The sequence below is a fragment of the Podarcis bocagei genome (assembly GCF_964188305.1).
Source record: "Podarcis bocagei genome assembly, chromosome: 18".
Classification (NCBI taxonomy): domain Eukaryota; kingdom Metazoa; phylum Chordata; class Lepidosauria; order Squamata; family Lacertidae; genus Podarcis; species Podarcis bocagei.
The window spans coordinates 4,364,656-4,381,601 of record NC_138144.1 but is presented as its reverse complement, the minus strand read 5'-3'; the positions used below and the strand labels follow the sequence as shown (position 1 = coordinate 4,381,601).

General features: G+C 48.0%; 1 protein-coding gene across 2 annotated transcripts in view; it reads right to left on the bottom strand.

Moving 5' to 3' along the window:
• Window positions 1-11,332: 11,332 nt before the first annotated feature.
• The window catches only part of ELL (elongation factor for RNA polymerase II), a 54,506-nt gene continuing 48,892 nt past the window's right edge, over window positions 11,333-16,946 (bottom strand). For both annotated transcript variants that reach the window (XM_081177773.1, XM_081177774.1), the window contains exons 9-12: window positions 15,529-15,595; window positions 15,193-15,364; window positions 13,728-13,772; window positions 11,333-11,777 (exon numbers count right to left, since the gene is read on the bottom strand). In XM_081177773.1, the coding sequence (XP_081033899.1) occupies window positions 11,661-11,777; window positions 13,728-13,772; window positions 15,193-15,364; window positions 15,529-15,595 (401 nt within the window). In that variant the 3' untranslated portion in view covers window positions 11,333-11,660. The remainder of the gene's footprint in view (window positions 11,778-13,727; window positions 13,773-15,192; window positions 15,365-15,528; window positions 15,596-16,946) is intronic.

The window sequence follows — 16,946 nt, the reverse complement described above, 5'->3', positions numbered from 1 at the left end:
CACGATACCAAATGTAAGAATTCACTGATCAATGTATCTATGTACCGGCTCACTGGGAAAACTTCAGAAATTCATATAGACATAGCTACAGGTAGGTAGCCGTGTTGGTCTGCCGTAGTCGAAGCAAATCAAAATAAATAAGATTAAATTTAAAAATTCCTTCCAGTAGCACCTTAGAGACCAACTAAGTTAGTTATTGGCATGAGCTTTCGTGTGCATGCACACTTCTTCAGATACAGTGGTACCTCGGGTTACATACGCTTCAGGTTACAGACTCTGCTAACCCAGAAATAGTGCTTCAGGTTAAGAACTTTGCTTCAGTATGAGAACAGAAATCATGTTCCGGCGGCGCGGCGGCAGCAGGAGGCCCCATTAGCTAAAGTGGTGCTTCAGGTTAAGAACAGTTTCAGGTTAAGAACGGACCTCCGGAACGAATTAAGTACTTAACCCGAGGTACTACTGTATATAGTGGGAGGGTGGGGAGGGGTATTACTCAGAAGGGTGGTGGGACTGCGTGATTGACTGATAGGTGTGGTAATTAACGACTGCAATTGGTCTTACAGGAAAAAGCAAGGGGTGAGATGGTTACAAACAGCTTTATCGTGCATAATGAGATAGGAATCCAATGTCTCTATTCAGATCAGGTCTCTCCATGGTTTTAAGTTTGGTAATAAGTTGCAACTCAGCAACTTCTCTTTCCAGTCTGTTTCTGAAATTCTTTTGTAATAAGACAGCTACTTTGAGACCTTGTATAGAATGTCCTGGGAGATTGAAGTGTTCTCCTACTCGTTTCTCTGTCTTGTGATTCCTGATATCAGATTTATGTCCATTTATCATAGAATCATAGAATCATAGAATCATAGAGTTGGAAGAGACCACAAGGGCCATCGAGTCCAACCCCCTGCCAAGCATAGGGTGTGGCCTGTTTGTCCAATATAGAAGGCTGAAGGGCACTGTTGATGGCATACACAATGTTAGAAGATGAACAATTAAATAAATAGTCCTGAGATGTTTGATGTTGTTGGGGGCAGTAATGGTGTTGTCTGGGTATGTGTGGCAGCAAAGTTGGCATCTGGGTTTATTGCAGGCTCTGGTACCAGTGTCTGTGTTAAGTCTGATTGTTGTATTATTGTGGGTGAGGAGTTGTTTAAGATTGGGTGGCTGTCTGTAGGCAATGAAAGGTCTTCCTCCCAGAGCTTGAGAAAGAGAACTGTCGTTGTCTAGGAGAGGTTGTAGATCTCTGATGATGCGTTGAACTGTTTTAACTTGGGAGCTGTATGTGATTACTGTTGGTGTTCTGTTACAGTGGTGCCCCGCAAGACGAATGCCTCGCAAGACGGAAAACGCGCTAGACGAAAGAGTTTTCCGTTTTGGAGGTGCTTCGCAAAACGAATCTCCTATGGGCTTGCTTCGCAAGACGACAATGTCTTGCGAGTTCCTGCTGGCTTCCCCCCCTTTTTTCTTAGCCGCTTATCAGCTGATTCGATCAGCAGATAAGCCGCTAAAAGCCGTTAATAGCGCTAATCCGCTAATCCTTCAATGAGCTTGCTTCGCAAGACGAAAAAACCGCTAGACGAAGAGAATCACAGAACGGATTCTTTTCGTCTTGCGAGGCACCACTGTATCTTCTTTTTTGGGGGTCTGTCTTGCAGCAAATTCTCTCTGGGTATCTGTCTGCTCTGTTGATCTGTTGTTTAACTTCATCGGGAGGATACCGTATGTTCCGGAGTATTAAAAGGGGGGGGGGAGAAGAGGGAACCCAGTGCCCTTTTACTTTTGCTGCAATTTCCCCCCCACCTTTACTCAAAGGACCTCAAAATGGTACACGTGGTCCTCTTCCCATTTAATCCGCACAACAACCCTGCGAGGTAAGCCAGGCTGAGAGGCAGAGACTGGCCCAAGGTCTCCCAGTGAGGAATGAGGGTGTACGATTTCTCTCGTCCATCCATCCCGCCCCCCTGGGCCAGATTTTTGATGAGGCCCTAAGCTCCTGAAGGTAATGGGGCCCTTTCTATGTCCAGCTGTCCTTTGTCAACAACAATCTGTCGCTGTTTTTTTGTGTTGAATATATGTTATATGGTCACTGATGGACCTAATAGGTATCTCAAGCCATTTGCGCATGTTGTCATGCAACCAGCCTATGCAGAATGCAGACACCCTATATATAAAGGTAAAGGTACCCCTGACCATTAGGTCCAGTCGTGGCCGACTCTGGGGTTGCGGCGCTCATCTCGCTTTACTGGCCGAGGGAGCCGGCGTACAGCTTCCGGGTCATGTGGCCGGCATGACTAAGCCACTTCTGGCGAACCAGAGCAGCGCACGGAAACGTCGTTTACCTTCCCGCCGGAGTGGTACCTATTGATCTACTTGCACTTTGACGTGCTTTCAAACTGCTAGGTTGGAAATGCAGAATGTAGGCACCCTATATATAGAAAGGAGCAAACCAGTGATGTTTTAGGGAGCGGGCGAGCAGGCGAGGCCCATGACTTACACCATAGGGGCCTACACAACAGAAAACACTGTTGCTGGATGTTTTATTTGTTTTTTATCTTATATTTTGGAAAAGTTTTTTTTCCCTTTAATTTTTTTTGGGGGCCCCAAGAGATTGGGGCCTTAAGCTATAGCTTGTTTATCTTATACGTAAATCTGGCCCTGGGCACAAGGTCTCCCAGTGAGTAATGAGGGTGTACGGTTTCTCTCATCCACCCCCACCCCCCCATAGCTGTCAACTTTTCCCTTTTCTTGCAAGGAATCCTATTCGGGAATAAGGGAATTTCCCTTAAAAAAAGGAAAACGTTGACAGCTACGACCACCCCCCCCTTCTCTTTCGACATCCTGTCCTGTCCTTCGGAAATGTAACTGTCCCTTATCAGTGACCCTCTCCTACCCCCCTATAATTTTTCTCACCAGCGGAAGCACATTTTCCCACGGGGTGGGGGTGTTCGTGGGAGGGCAGAGAAATAGCTTCCTCTCCTCCCCCCCCCCACAAGCTAGTCTCCGCCAGGCCTCCCGCGATGGCACGCTTGTTTGAATATTAGGACAAGATTACCCTTTTTTCCCTGCTCTGGAATCTCCCGAGCTCAGCAAGTTTTGGGGAAACAAAAGTAGCTCTTCTTTTGTCCTCTCGGCCCCAGCGATGCCAAGTGGGTACATTTCCACTGGCTCGCGGCGGCGCCCGCCCCACGGCAGCCTTGAGGGCTGACCGTTTGGCCCCACGCCACCAGAGAGGTGCCAACGCCGCCTGCCCCCACTGCGGTCAGATCTTTCTGGAATAGGGGCACCGAGTTTGCAGCTCGCCTCACCCAACCGCCAATTCCTTTTGGGTCTCGTTTTTCCGGAGGGTAGGACTCGAACCCACAGCTTCAGGTTTCGAGAAAGGAGGTTCCGGCTAAATTGTCAGGAAGAGCTTTCTGGCAGCAAGAGCTGTTTGACTCTCCTTAAAGCAGAGGTTGGGTGGCCATATGCTCAAGCTGAGATTCTTGCATTGTGGGGGGGTTGGACTAGATGACCGCTGGGGTCCCCTCCCAACTCTACGATTCCACGAATTCACCAATGAGGAAAGGCCGCTGCATTTTCAGCTTGGAGGAAAAGCACAGGCAGAGGCCCTCAGGATGTTTAGCCTGGAGAAGAGGAGGTTAAGGGGTGATATGATAGCCATGTTCAAATATATAAAAGGATGTCACATAGAGGAGGGAGAAAGGTGGTTTTCTGCTGCTCCAGAGAAGCGGACACGGAGCAATGGATCCAAACTACAAGAAAGAAGATTCCACCTAAACATTAGGAAGAACTTCCTGACAGTAAGAGCTGTTTGACAGTGGAATTTGCTGCCAAGGAGTGTGGTGGAGTCTCCTACTTTGGAGGTCTTTAAGCAGAGGCTTGACAACCATATGTCAGGAGTGCTCTGATGGTGTTTCCTGCTTGGCAGGGGGTTGGACTCGATGGCCCTTGTGGTCTCTTCCAACTCTATGATTCTATGATTCTATGAAGTTTGTAAAACTGGGCATGGCATGGGAGAAAGCAGATGGAAAAATTATCCTTCTCCCTCTATCCTAATGCGCTAAATCCCACATACCCCATGAAGCTCATCGTTTTAAGATTATTATTATTTTTTAATTATTTATTTGGTGTTTTTTTCAAATTACAGCGGTACCTCGGGTTAAGTACTTAATTCGTTCCGGAGGTCCGTTCTTAACCTGAGGTACCACTTTAGCTAATGGGGCCTCCCGCTGCCGCCGCCGTGCGATTTCTGTTCTCATCCTGAAGCAAAGTTCTTAGCCCGAGGTATTATTTCTGGGTAAGCGGAGTTGAGGGTGCTGGGAATTGTAGCACCCAGGTTTCTTTGTGTGTGGGGGGGGGGTGTGCCTTTACTGCAGGTGTTACAAGGTGCAAAATAAATAAATAAACAATCCCTTTCCATGGTCCATGTTTTTCTCTGTCTGGCAAAAATGCTAACTCTCACGTTTCCTTACCGTTTTGTTTTCAGAAGCACGATTCTAGCCCTCAAGAAAAATAGATGGCCCTTTATCACTGGGTTTTTCTGTGCAAATTTTTTTATTGATCCTATTGCACTAATGGATTTGATTGGCAACTGCCTGGTTTTCTCCGCTTTCTTTTAGGAAAGGGCTTTTAATAGCGCTGTGAGGTTCATATTCTCTGCAGTCATAGATTTGGGTTGTTGTTGTTGTTGTTGTTTAAAAAATATTCTAGTAGCATTTTTTCCATTATTTGTTAGTGGCTGTAAGCAGAGACAGGGACGCGGGTGGCGCTGTGGGTAAAACCTCCGCCTAGGACTTGCCAATCGCATGGCCGGTGGTTTGAATCCCCGCGGCGGGGGGCGCTCCCGCTGCTCGGTCCCAGCGCCTGCCAACCTAGCAGTTCGAAAGCACCCCCGGGTGCAAGTAGATAAATAGGGACCGCTTACTAGCGGGAAGGTAAACGGCGTTTCCGTGTGTGCTGCGCTGGCTCGCCAGAGCAGCTTTGTCACGCTGGCCACGTGACCCGGAAGTGTCTGCGGACAGCGCTGGCTCCCGGCCTCTAGAGTGAGATGAGCGCACAACCCTAGAGTCTGTCAAGACTGGCCCTTACGGGCAGGGGTACCTTTACCTTTACCTATAAGCAGAGACATCACCTTGCCGACAAAGGTCCGTATAGTTCAAGCTATGGTTTTCCCAGTAGTGATGTATGGAAGTGAGAGCTGGACCATAAAGAAGGCTGATTGCCGAAGAATGGATGCTTTTGAATTCTGGTGCTGAAGGAGACTCTTGAGAGTCCCATGGACTGCAAGAAGATCCAACCTCTCCATTCTGAAGGAAATCAGCCCTGAGTGCTCACTGGAAGGACAGATCCTGAAGCTGAGGTTCCAATACTTTGGCCACCTCATGAGAAGAGAAGACTCCCTGGAAAAGACCCTGATGTTGGGAAAGATGGAGGGCACAAGGAGAAGGGGACGACAGGGGACGAGATGGTGGGACAGTGTTCCCGAAGCGACCAGCATGAGTTTGACCAAGCTGCGGGAGGCAGTGGAAGACAGGAGGGCCTGGCGTGCTCTGGTCCAGGGGGTCACGAAGAGGTGGACACGACTAAACAACAAAATATTTTTTGGCTTTCTCCACTTGATTTGTAATTTTATCCGAGACCTATTATCGGGGGGAAAGGTAAGATTGCAAAGGAATAAGATAAAGAGTAATCGCGGGGGTCTCGTTTCGTTTTTGCAAACCGCTCAGAGGGCTGGCCTAAAGAACACCCCATCGGCATGCAAAGCAGGGGTGCCCGGTTGCTCCCATACAAAAGGGGGCCAGGGTGGAATCTCGCTGGCCAGATAATGAGAGTCACGAGAGCTCCTGCGTGCCAGTAGTTTTCCACTGGGAAGACTGAATCTCTTGCGCTCGGCAGGGAAGCGGAAGCATCTGGGAATAAAAGGAGGGCTGATGGATTGGAGGGTGTCGGAAGAACAAGACAGACGCATTCAACTTTCTCATTTTGGGCCATTCCCAAAATAACCTTTGCAAGCAAAAGAGCTGCTAGCTGCCTTGCTCAGAGGCCACACGGGCCTCTTAAAAAATAAAACCTTTGCTTTAGCATTCTGCACACAGAGAGTTCCACATGTTTAAATATTCAGGGAGCTGCACCCGTCTCCCCCCCCCCCAAGAGCAAGGATCCAGGGGCAACGCAGCGCAGAGTAGGGACACCCATGCCATGTGGAAATTTCCATCTCTGCCACCGTCAGGCCTGGCTGGGCGAGAAGGAGACAGAAACGGATCCTCATTTTCCCCGATTATAAATTCAGTTCCGTTTTCAAGATTTTGCAAAGCCTGCACGTAGATTCGCTGGCGTTTCCCCCCCCCCCCTGAAGATTTCTAACAATGCATATGTTCGCAAAGCAATTTCCCCTACTGTTACTTTTAGCAAATATTTGCATTATTATTACTATCAACACCAGCCGAGTGACCGATTCTGCAAGGTGCGACTGGAAAGCTCGGTGAACGGTCACAGAAATAGGACGGCGAGAAAACATAAAATCCCACGAAATGCTCACAGTTTTGTACGGAGACGAAGTCGTAACTCGAAAGACAGTGTATATGAGTGGTTTCTGTGAAGGGTGGCAAAAAATTCAGAATAGGAACAAAAAGCAGAGCCAACCCATCCAGATTCTGGCATTGTGTGTGTGTGTGGGGGGAATGGACTCAATGTCCCTTGGGATCCCTTCCAATTTGACACGATGGGACCAGAAAGTTCAGCAAATTGTCACAGAAATCGGACAGCGAGAACATACCACCCTTGTTGTTGTTGTTTAGTCGTTTAGCCGTGTCCGCCTCTTCGTGACCCCCTGGACCAGAGCACACCAGGCCCTCCTGTCTTCCACTGCCTCCCACAGTTTGGTCAAACTCATGCTGCTCGCTTCGAGAACACTGTCCCACCATCTCGTCCTCTGTCGTCCCCTTCTCCTTGAGCCCTCCGTCTTTCCCAACATCAGGGTCTTTCTCAGGGAGTCTTCTCTTCTCCTGAGGTGGCCAAAGTCTTGGAGCCTCAGCTTCAGGATCTGTCCTTCCAGTGAGCACTCAGGGCTGGTTTCCTTCAGAATGGAGAGGTTTGATCTTCTTGCAGTCTATGGGACTCTCAAGAGTCTCCTCCAGCACCAGAATTCAAAAGCATCCATTCTTCGGCGATCAGCCTTCTTTATGGCCCAGCTCTCACTTCCATACATCACTACTGGGAAAACCATAGCTTTAACTATAGAGACCTTTGTCGGCAAGGTGATGTCTCTACTTTTCTAGGTTTGTCATAGCTTTTCTCCCAAGAAGCAGGTGTCTTTTAATTTTGTGGCTGCTGTCACCATCTGCAGTGATCATGGAGCCTGCACCTTACAGGCCTTCAAAGTAGGGCCCCCTCTGATACAACGCACCATTGGCAACGTTCGTAGAACTGTTGGAAACTTCTGGAGAAGTCCTCTTTCCGTGCTGCTTCCAGTTCCCTCGTCGCAGCGGCTTGGACGCGTGAAATGTTGGGGAAATCTGTGCCCCTTCAGTCCAGATCTCAGCTCTGGAAACAGAAAGAAATCCGGTGACGCCAGATCGGGAGAATACGGAGGGTGGGATAACTCAGTAACCTCAGGAACGATTTCGCACGGAATATGCAATTCTTCCGCCATCATTCGGATGGACAAACGCCGATCCCACATCAATAACTCACAGACTCTTTTGACATTTGCTGCTGTTGTGCTCGCCAACGGTCTGCCAAACTGAGGGTCATCTTCGGTAGTTTTCCGCCCTTCACAGAAATCACTCATAACACTGTCTTCCGAGTTACCGCTTCATCTCCGTACACAACCGTGAGCATTGAGAGGGTTTCCGATGCCGACTGTATGTTCAAATATTTCTCGAGGTCCGATTTCTGTGACCATTCACCGAACTTTCCGGTCGCACCTTGTAGAATTTTATGAATAGCACATACTCCCCCCAGATGCATTTCAAAGGCCACAGAATATCCATCAGCCATGCGCCTGATTTAAGAGGGACGTTTTTGCCGGGTATGTAACGACCAGTGCCCGTTTTGAACCTTTTCGATATCCATTTTGAGGCGAGGAGACCAGAACGCTGCATGGAACAGATTTCTTCGCAAGACGGTACTTTACACAAGGCCCTCACCTGCCGAGTGTAGTAGGGAACTGGGTCTGGAAGTGGGGGAGAAATTTTCGGTTATCCTGGCCCCACCTTGGACCTCAGCCCAGGCTCTGGCTGGCAGCAGCAGCCTGAGAGGTAAAGAAGAGTCGTGGAAGATGCAAAACACTATGGAATGTTATTATAAAGACAGAGCTCCAAAAGCAGACAGGTTTTCATACAATGACTTTATTATGTGTTGCAAAAAGAAAAAAAGAGAGAAATATATTCGGTTTTGTATTGTTTTTTCCCCCTCCTGTGTACAAAAAATGGAGAGATACCAGCTTTTTTTATTTTAAAAAAGGCAAGCAGAGAAAGGACTTTAAGCTGCTTTTAAATGGCGAGTTTGGCAATGTGGGGGGGGGACCCTTTAATGTATGTGTTTGGGTGTATAAACGCACAAACACACATATATACTGTAAACGACTTCATGGTTCAAGGTATTTTTATCCATTGTACTGTTATTACAAAGCGGGGGGGGGGGGGAAAACCCATCGCGTTATGGAATAAGTTAAGATCATGTTCAAATTAGCTTAAGGGGCTTTGGCGACACCTTCCCCCACTAGGCCCAAGGATATAGTTTTGCCCAAATCAATCACGGAACCAGGAACAGAAAAAAATAAAAAGAGGGCCTTTGAGAAAAGAAACTGTGCTCCCGTCAAAACACACAGTCTCGGTAAAAGAAGCAGCAAAAAGCAAAATCTCACAGTATTCCGCCCCCCCCCCTTTTTGGATAGTCATTAAATATCTATTTCCAAATTCTACAAAGTCCCATAATATATATATATTTATTTATATATATATATACACACACACACACAAGTTGTGTAATGTACACAATATATCTTTGTATCCAACTCTCGTTTGCAAAAATATTATCTATAGAGGTTTGTCATATAAAGAACAGAAGTCCGTTTTTTTGTTTCTTTCTTTTGTCCACAGTCTCCCTCCTCCAAAAATAATAATTATAAGAATTCATCCCCCTCCCCTCTTCCCGTGGCCCTCCCCAATATTATTAGAAGTTCTGAGCGATAAATCCTCATTGCATTAACTCGGAATCCACCTGATTTCTGCAGCCTGGGCTGCTTGTCGCTAAATCAACCTCGGTCAAGAGATTTGGCGGCGACGGTTTTGGGAATGAATTGACCAGACGGTGAGGGGAGGGAAGATACCCCCCTAAAACGGCCCAAGATTTCAGAGTTGCAAAAAGCTGGTCGTCAGAAAGAGAGAGCGCGATCCCAGAGATCCGGTTCAGAGCAGAGGGGAAATGCTTTCTGTGTTTTGAGAAAAACACTAAACACGCTTTCTTGTTGATGATGGGAAACTCTCTGTGCGCCCAGGACTTTGGACAACCGTCCCGGATCTCTCTCCTCTCCTAGGAAGGCCCATCGCGAGAGGCTGGTGTTGCGCCAGAGAAGATTGGGGCACTGCCCTCCCTTTGCCTGATGAGGCCTTTTCGGCCAAAAAGGTAAAGGGACCCCTGACCATTAGGTCCAGTCGTGGCAGACTCTGGGGTTGCGGCACTCATCTCGCTTTATTGGCCGAGGGAGCCGGCGTACAGCTTCCGGGTATGTGGCCAGCATGACTAAGCCGCTTCTGGCGAACCAGAGCAGCGCACGGAAACGCCGTTTACCTTCCCGCCGGAGCGGTACCTATTTATCTACTTGCACTGGTGTGCTTTCAAATTGCTAGGTTGGCAAGAGCAGGGACCGAGCAAGGGTTGCTCACCCCGTCGCAGGGATTTGAACCGCCAACCTTCTGATCAGCAAGTCCTAGGCTCTGTGGTTTAACCCACAGCGCCACCCGCGTCCCTTTTCGGCCAAAGCGGAATGCAAAAAAAATCATACCCCAATCTGCACTGCACATACCCAAATAATCTGCACCGAATCCTTTTTTGCAAGAGGCTGTTTTCAATTTCCAACAGACCCATAGTTCCTGAGAGGCGGAAGAGTTTGGAAAAGGAGTGGAAGACTGGGGAGAGGTCGTTCTTGAGGGAGCTGGTGGGGACGGGCACCCAAATCGGAGGGCAAGTATTGTCGTTGTGCTTTTGCTCTCCTGCCTGAAACCAACCCTCCGGTTTCCCCTCTGCTTTCAAATTATTATTGTTCTGTGCTGTGTGCACGAGTTGAAAGGAAAGAACGGGTGGTTCCTATGGCAGTTCTGCGCCCCCTTTCCAAAGCGCCCCCACACCTTTTAACGCCCCGCCGTTTCTCGGGCTCTGGGAGGGGCCGAAAAGCTGCCAACACTGAAAAGCAGGGCTCGCGAATGCTCCCAAAAATGAGAACGATAAAAGAATGTGCAAAAATTTAGACCCGTTGGGAATCGACAAATCCTGGCTGCGTTTCAAGGAAACCCTGGGAAGAGCGAAGCAAAGGCCCGTTGTCTCTTCTGGGGTGTTAACTGGGCCTTGGGGGTGTTGGGGGAAAGGGGGGGTGCAAGGCCAGACTCTGCCCAAAGCGAGACCCAGGAGTGCTGGGGGTCGTCCCCCCACAAGCTCTCCCCACCAACCTCGCCCCAGAAACATTGTGGGGAAACACTCCCTCCCCGTTGATTGATCTACACCAGCGATGGCCAAACTCGGCCCTCCAGCTGTTTTGGGACTACAACTCCCATCATTCCTAGCTAATAGTTTCCAGTGGTACCTCGGGTTAAGTACTTAATTCGTTCCGGAGGTCCGTACTTAACCTGAAACTGTTCTTAACCAGAAGCACCACTTTAGCTAATGGGGCCTCCTGCTGCCGCCGCGCCACCAGAGCACCATTTCTGTTCTCATCCTGAAGCAAAGTTCTTAACCTGGAGCACTATTTCTGGGTTAGCGGAGTCTGTAACCTGAAGCGTATGTAACCTGAGGTACCACTGTATTTTGGGTCTTTGTTGGAAGCTGCCCAGAGTGGCTGGGGAAACCCAGCCAGATGGGCGGGGTACAAATAAATTATTATTATTATTATTATTATTATTATTATTATTATTATTATTATTATTATTATTATTATTACAGGACCAGTGGTCAGGGATGATGGGAATTGTAGTCCCGAAACAGCTGCAGGGCCAAGTTTGGCCATCGCTGATCTACACAGTTCTCGGATTCCTGTAAGTCGTGGAGGGGCCAAAGTGAAAAACAGTCTCTCTCTCGTTTTTTTGAGTAGATGCGATCCGAAAAATAAGCAAACTTCTCCTTTCTTTCACTGTCTTCTTTAATATCCGGGAAGAGAATTGCTTATATAAAACGGGGACCGGGCCCCTTGTACCTTCCCCCCCCCCACTGTTCCCTGAAAACTCCGGGGTTTGTACAGCAAAAGCGACGGGTCGTCTCTCACGCGGGGGTGCGAATCGCGCGCTGATCCTTGTCGTGCCGCACAGAGATCTCTCAAACGTTTCCCTCCTGCTGCCACTGCCGCTCCTCTTCCCTATTCCGGAAGCTGTTCACAGGTTTGCAATCGCCGCCAGCGGAACCGGAGGGTGGTGGGTTCGCCGCGAAAACTTTCACCGTCCCCCCCACCGCTCTCAGTGCCAAGACTGGAACTGCAGTTGGTCGTATTCGGCTATCAGTTTTTTGATGTGGGCGAGTTTGTTGTGCAGGTATTCGCAGCGGTTCTTCTCCTGGCTGTAGTTTGGGTTAGTCTGCAAGGAAGGAGGGGGAGAGAGAGATGGAAGGGGGAAAGAAATTTATTATTATTACAATTATAATTATACAGTCATACCTCAGGTTACAGGGGAGGCGGGTTACGGCGGACATCAGCAAGGGAAGAATCAGACTGAGGCCAGTATTTTCACTCTGACAATCAATGACCCCTTTTTTCTCTAATAACAATAAAAAGGCAAGATGCCATCTCTGATTTTGGGGTGAAAACCACAGACCTCAATGGGACACATTTCCCCTCTTCCGGTAAAAAGTGAAGTTTGAAATCTGTTTCCTGATCTGCTCCTTGTCTTTAGTTTGGAATAAATAGCACTTACACTTAGTAAACCAAAAGCAGCAGCCACTTTTTACCAAAACCACCCAAAATGTCACTAAAACAAGTGTGCTTAGAACGAGTTCTCCTGTAGGTGGCAGGAAAAAACATTCTTCTTTACCTAACCATTAAATAATCTATTGGCCGGTTAAAAGGTGTGGGAGAGGGCTGTTACTGTGACTGCTTTTATTACTATACTGTCTTATTAATATGTTTTAAATTTCATTATTGTGCTGTAAAATACGCCTTAATGCTGGCACACTGCACTGAGATAATTGAAAGGGCGTTATATAAATTGAAATAATAATAATAATAATAATAATAATAATAATAATAATGTAGCATAGTCCATAGGGACATGGGTGGCGCTGTGGGTTAAACCACAGAGCCTAGGACTTGCCAATCAGAAGGTCGGCGGTTCGAATCCCTGCGACGGGGTGAGCTCGCATTGCTCGGTCCCAGCTCCTGCCAACCTAGCAGTTCAAAAGCACGTCTAGTGCAAGTAGATAAATAGGTACCGCTCCAGCGGGAAGGTAAACGGCGTTTCCGTGCACTGCTCTGGTTCGCCAGAAGCGGCTTAGTCCTGCTGGCCACATGACCCGGAAGCTGTACGCCGGCTCCCTCGGCCAATAAAGCGAGATGAGCGCCGCAACCCCAGAGTAAGCCACGACTGGACCTAATGCTCAGGGGTCCCTTTACCTTTAGCATAGTCCAACCCCCCTCACTGCAATGAGGAATCTCCACCATTTTTTTATTTTTTGCTGTCTGGCAACTGGCATTCTAAGGTAGACTACTCCTGAACAGGGAGCTTTACCTATTAGCCACCATTCCTTCGCCCCGCCCTGATGACTGCCCAACGTTTCTGTCCTACAACTTCCATCTGCTTGTGGAAGCTGCTGTTTCAAACATCTGGGAGCAACCAAGGCTGGAAGGAAAGGCTGTTTTGACATCCTCCTTTCTGCAGGAGCCTGCCATGAATCCCAGTTTATTTCCTCAGTTGCTTCTCACACACACAGCGGGGGGAAACTTGCTTTGCTGTGACAAGGGCGGGGTACGAACTGGGGCCACCCGATTTCCCTTCTTTCCTCTTCCCTCCTCCTCCCTTTTTCCTTGTGTGTCATTTCTAAGGTGGGTGGGGGCGCAAGGACTGTCTCATTTAAAAACTGACTGCATGTGGCCCTAAGGAAGTTAAGATTGGCTTCAACCAGAGCCAGGGCCTTTTCAACTCTGGCTCCGGCCTGGTGGAACGCTCTGTCTCATGAGACCAGGGCCCTGCAGGATCTGATTTATTTCCGCAGGGCCTGCAAGACAGAGTTGTTCTGCCTGGCCTTTGGCTTGGAGCCAATTTCATTCCCTCCCTCTCTTTCTTTTTTCCTTCCCTTCTCCTCCTGCGATGAGGCTACATTTTAATATTTTAATGTTTCAATGTTGTATTTTAATTTTGTTTTTAAGTTGTAATCATTCAGCTTGTTTTTATTATTGATTTTAAGCCGCTCTGAGCCTGGCCTTGGCTGGGGAGGGCGGGGTATAAATAAAAATAACAATAATTATTATTATTATGTAAGCCTCTCTCTTTTTTGGCGCAACCGCTTTATAGAAATAAGCAAGCAAGACTCACTTTTTTGATTTTCCGGTATTCCTGCAGTATCTGATCGTGGATAGACTGCAAAGGAATGAACAAACCATGTGTTAAAAAACAGCAACAAATGGCAAAGCAAGGCATATAAAGGTTTGAAAATCAAGCTGGCAGCATCTTAATGAGATTTAGGCACCGATCTGAGATCAAGCTTTCTTAGGACAGACGATTTCTGGCTTCTAGACCCTCCACATCAGATGATGATCCAATTTTCGTACTCCCCTTTTCGCTAAACCAGTACAGTGGTGCCTTGGTTCTCAAACACCTTGGTTCTCAAACACCTTGGTTCTCAAACGCCTTGGTTCTCAAACACCTTGGTTCTCAAACGCCTTGGTACTCAAACAACTTGGAACCCAACCACTGCAAACCTGGAAGTAAGCGTTCCAGTTTGCGGACTTTTTTCAGAAGCCGAACGTGCTCCGTTTTGAGTGTTACGCTTCCAATTTGAGTGCCAAACCTCTGTTTTCAGTATTACACTGAGATCTGTCTGTCTTTGCTATTTATTTTGCCTTTTTGTGTTTGCGGCTCTTTTTGGTTTTGTTTTTGTGACTGAGTGGAACCCAGTTCAGCTACTCATTGATTCGATTGTACGACTGCAGTACATTGTTTATTGCTTTCATTTTATAGATCAATGGTCTCGTTAGATAGTAAAATTCATGTGAAACTGCTGAATTCGGGATTGTTCTTAAAAGTCTGGAACGGATGAATCCATTTTGCATTACTTTCTACGGGAAAGCGCGCCTCGGTTTTGGAACGCTTTGGTTTTGGAGCAGACTTCCAGAACGCATTAAGTTTGAGAACCAAGGTACCACTGTATTTCCCAAACTTGAGTCTCTCAACTGTTTTGGGACTACAATTCCCATCATCCCTGACCACTGCTAGATATAGGGATGATGGGAGTTGTAGTCCAAAAACACCTGGAGACCCAAGTTTGGAAAACTCTGCTCTATAGTGTTTTGCTGCTTTGTTCAACATTTTATGCAGTTTTGACTCTAAGGAGATGGTATGTTTTTACAGGAGCTTGTGGCGAGGACCAGATTAATACCGTATTTTCCGCTCTATAAGACGCACCAGACCACAAGATGCACCTGGTTTTTGGAGGAGGAAAACAAGAAAAGAAATATTCTGAATCCCAGAAGCCAGAACAGCAAGAGGGATCGCTGCGCAGCGAAAGCAGCAATCCCTCTTGCTGTTCTGGCTTCTGGGATAGCTGCGCAGCCTGCATTCGCACCATAAGACGCACACACATTTCCCCTTACTTTTTAGGAGGGAAAAAGTGAGTCTTATAGAACAAAAAATACGGTACCTTTAGAGGCCCTAAACCAGGCATAGGCAAACTCCGCCCCTCCCTCCAGATGTTTGGGACTACAATTCCCATCATCCCTGGCCACTGGTCCTGTTAGCTAGGGATGATGGGAATTGTAGTCCGAGGCTGCCGCCAGCCCACCTTGTACTCCTCAGAGCCCTGGAGGAGCTGCCTTAATTGCGAGTCCAACTGCATGAACCGCCGCGTCACCCGCTCGATCCTGGCGTGAAGGTCGCGGTACTCGCTGTACTCCGCGTTGAAGTCGTTCTTGTAGCTCTGCCGCTGCTCAGACGAGGAGATGGGGCCGTATTTGCTGCGAGAAAATGAAGGACGGAAATGAAGGACAAAAAGCAACAACCCCAGGCTTGCATTGCCCCTTGGTGACCAGAAAAATAATATTATTAAAATTTATACCCCGCTCTTCCCAGTTCAAAAACCAGGCTCAGGGCTGCTAACGAGGGGTCCGCCAACACTTACATAAAATAGTCTCGAGTTTCGGACGTCGACGTGGGATCGCTGGCGCTGTTGCACGTCCCGTTTAAACCTGGAGAACAGGAAAGGGAGAAGGAGATGAGAAAATCAGTCCTAAGGAGCTCCTGGCTCCACGTCGTGAAAGATGCCTCTCCAAAGATAGGCATTTTGCTTTAAAGGCAGATCTGGAGTGCTTTCACACACTAGAGTTTCTGGGTGTTCCCGGAAAAATCCGAGGGCTCCATTGGACAAAAACAAAGACACCAACCAGGATAACTTGGAGCAAAACAGCAGCCTGTAGGCTTGGCCTTTATTGAACTGTTGCAACAGGGTGCTCCCCTCACTTGCAGGAGAGGGGAAGGACCCAGAAAAATGGTGTGCAAGGCCTTATAAAGACTTTTGAAATTGCCACCCTGTAGATCAAGACCACCCCCAGAAACATCATACATACATCACAGAAGGGGTGTAACCTAAGACCACCCCTCAGATACATACATCACAGAAAGGAGGGGTTGAGGGAGGAGTTGTGGTGATAACCTGAGTATCTTGTCACCTGGCTGATTCCCCCTTTCCCCCTCCCCATGAGTACTTTCCAGGTGACAGAGGGGAGTTTGCAGCTTCCTGCCCCCAGAGGGAAGAGCTGATTATTGTCCTTTGTTCCAGTCCGTGCTGAATCCACTCCCATATGTAAGTTCTTTGTGATCTTGATGGCCTTCTGTCTAGGACCATCAGGGTTGGCATAGCAACTGGGCAGGGCTCCTGTGTACGTACTGGTATGCTCACGGGATTATGGCTGCCCTGTATCAAACCTTCCCCATTTTGTAGTCCTTCCTTCATGGAGTCAAATAAAAGTGGAACAGTGCAAATCCGATGTATGGTTGATTTTCTATGAATTTATAACAGAAGCGTAGCGTATGTAGTGTGTGAGTGTGTGTGAAGTTTGTATAAACTGAATGATTGGGGGGGGGGGTCCTGCTACATGGGTACAGTCATACAGTGGTGCCTCGCAAGATGAAATTAATCCGTTCTGCGAGTCTCTTCGTCTTGCGGTTTTTTCGTCTTGCAAAGCACGGCTATTAAGCGGCTTAGCGGCTATTAACAGCTTAGCGTCTTTGCGTCTTTAAGAAAAAGGAAACAAACTCGCAAGAACTCGCAAGACGTTTCGTCTTGCGAAGCAAGCCCATAGGGAAATTCGTCTTGCGGAACGACTCAAAAAACGGAAAACCCTTTCGTCTAGCGAGTTTTTCGTCTTGCGAGGCATTCGTCTTGCGGGGCACCACTGTACCTCGGGTTTAAGTTGCTTCAGATTGAGCACTATCGGGTTGTGCTCCACGGCGACCCGGAAGTAACGGAACACGTTACTTCCGGGTTTCGCTGCTCGCGCATGTGCAGACGGTCAAAATGACGTCACGTGCATGTGCGGA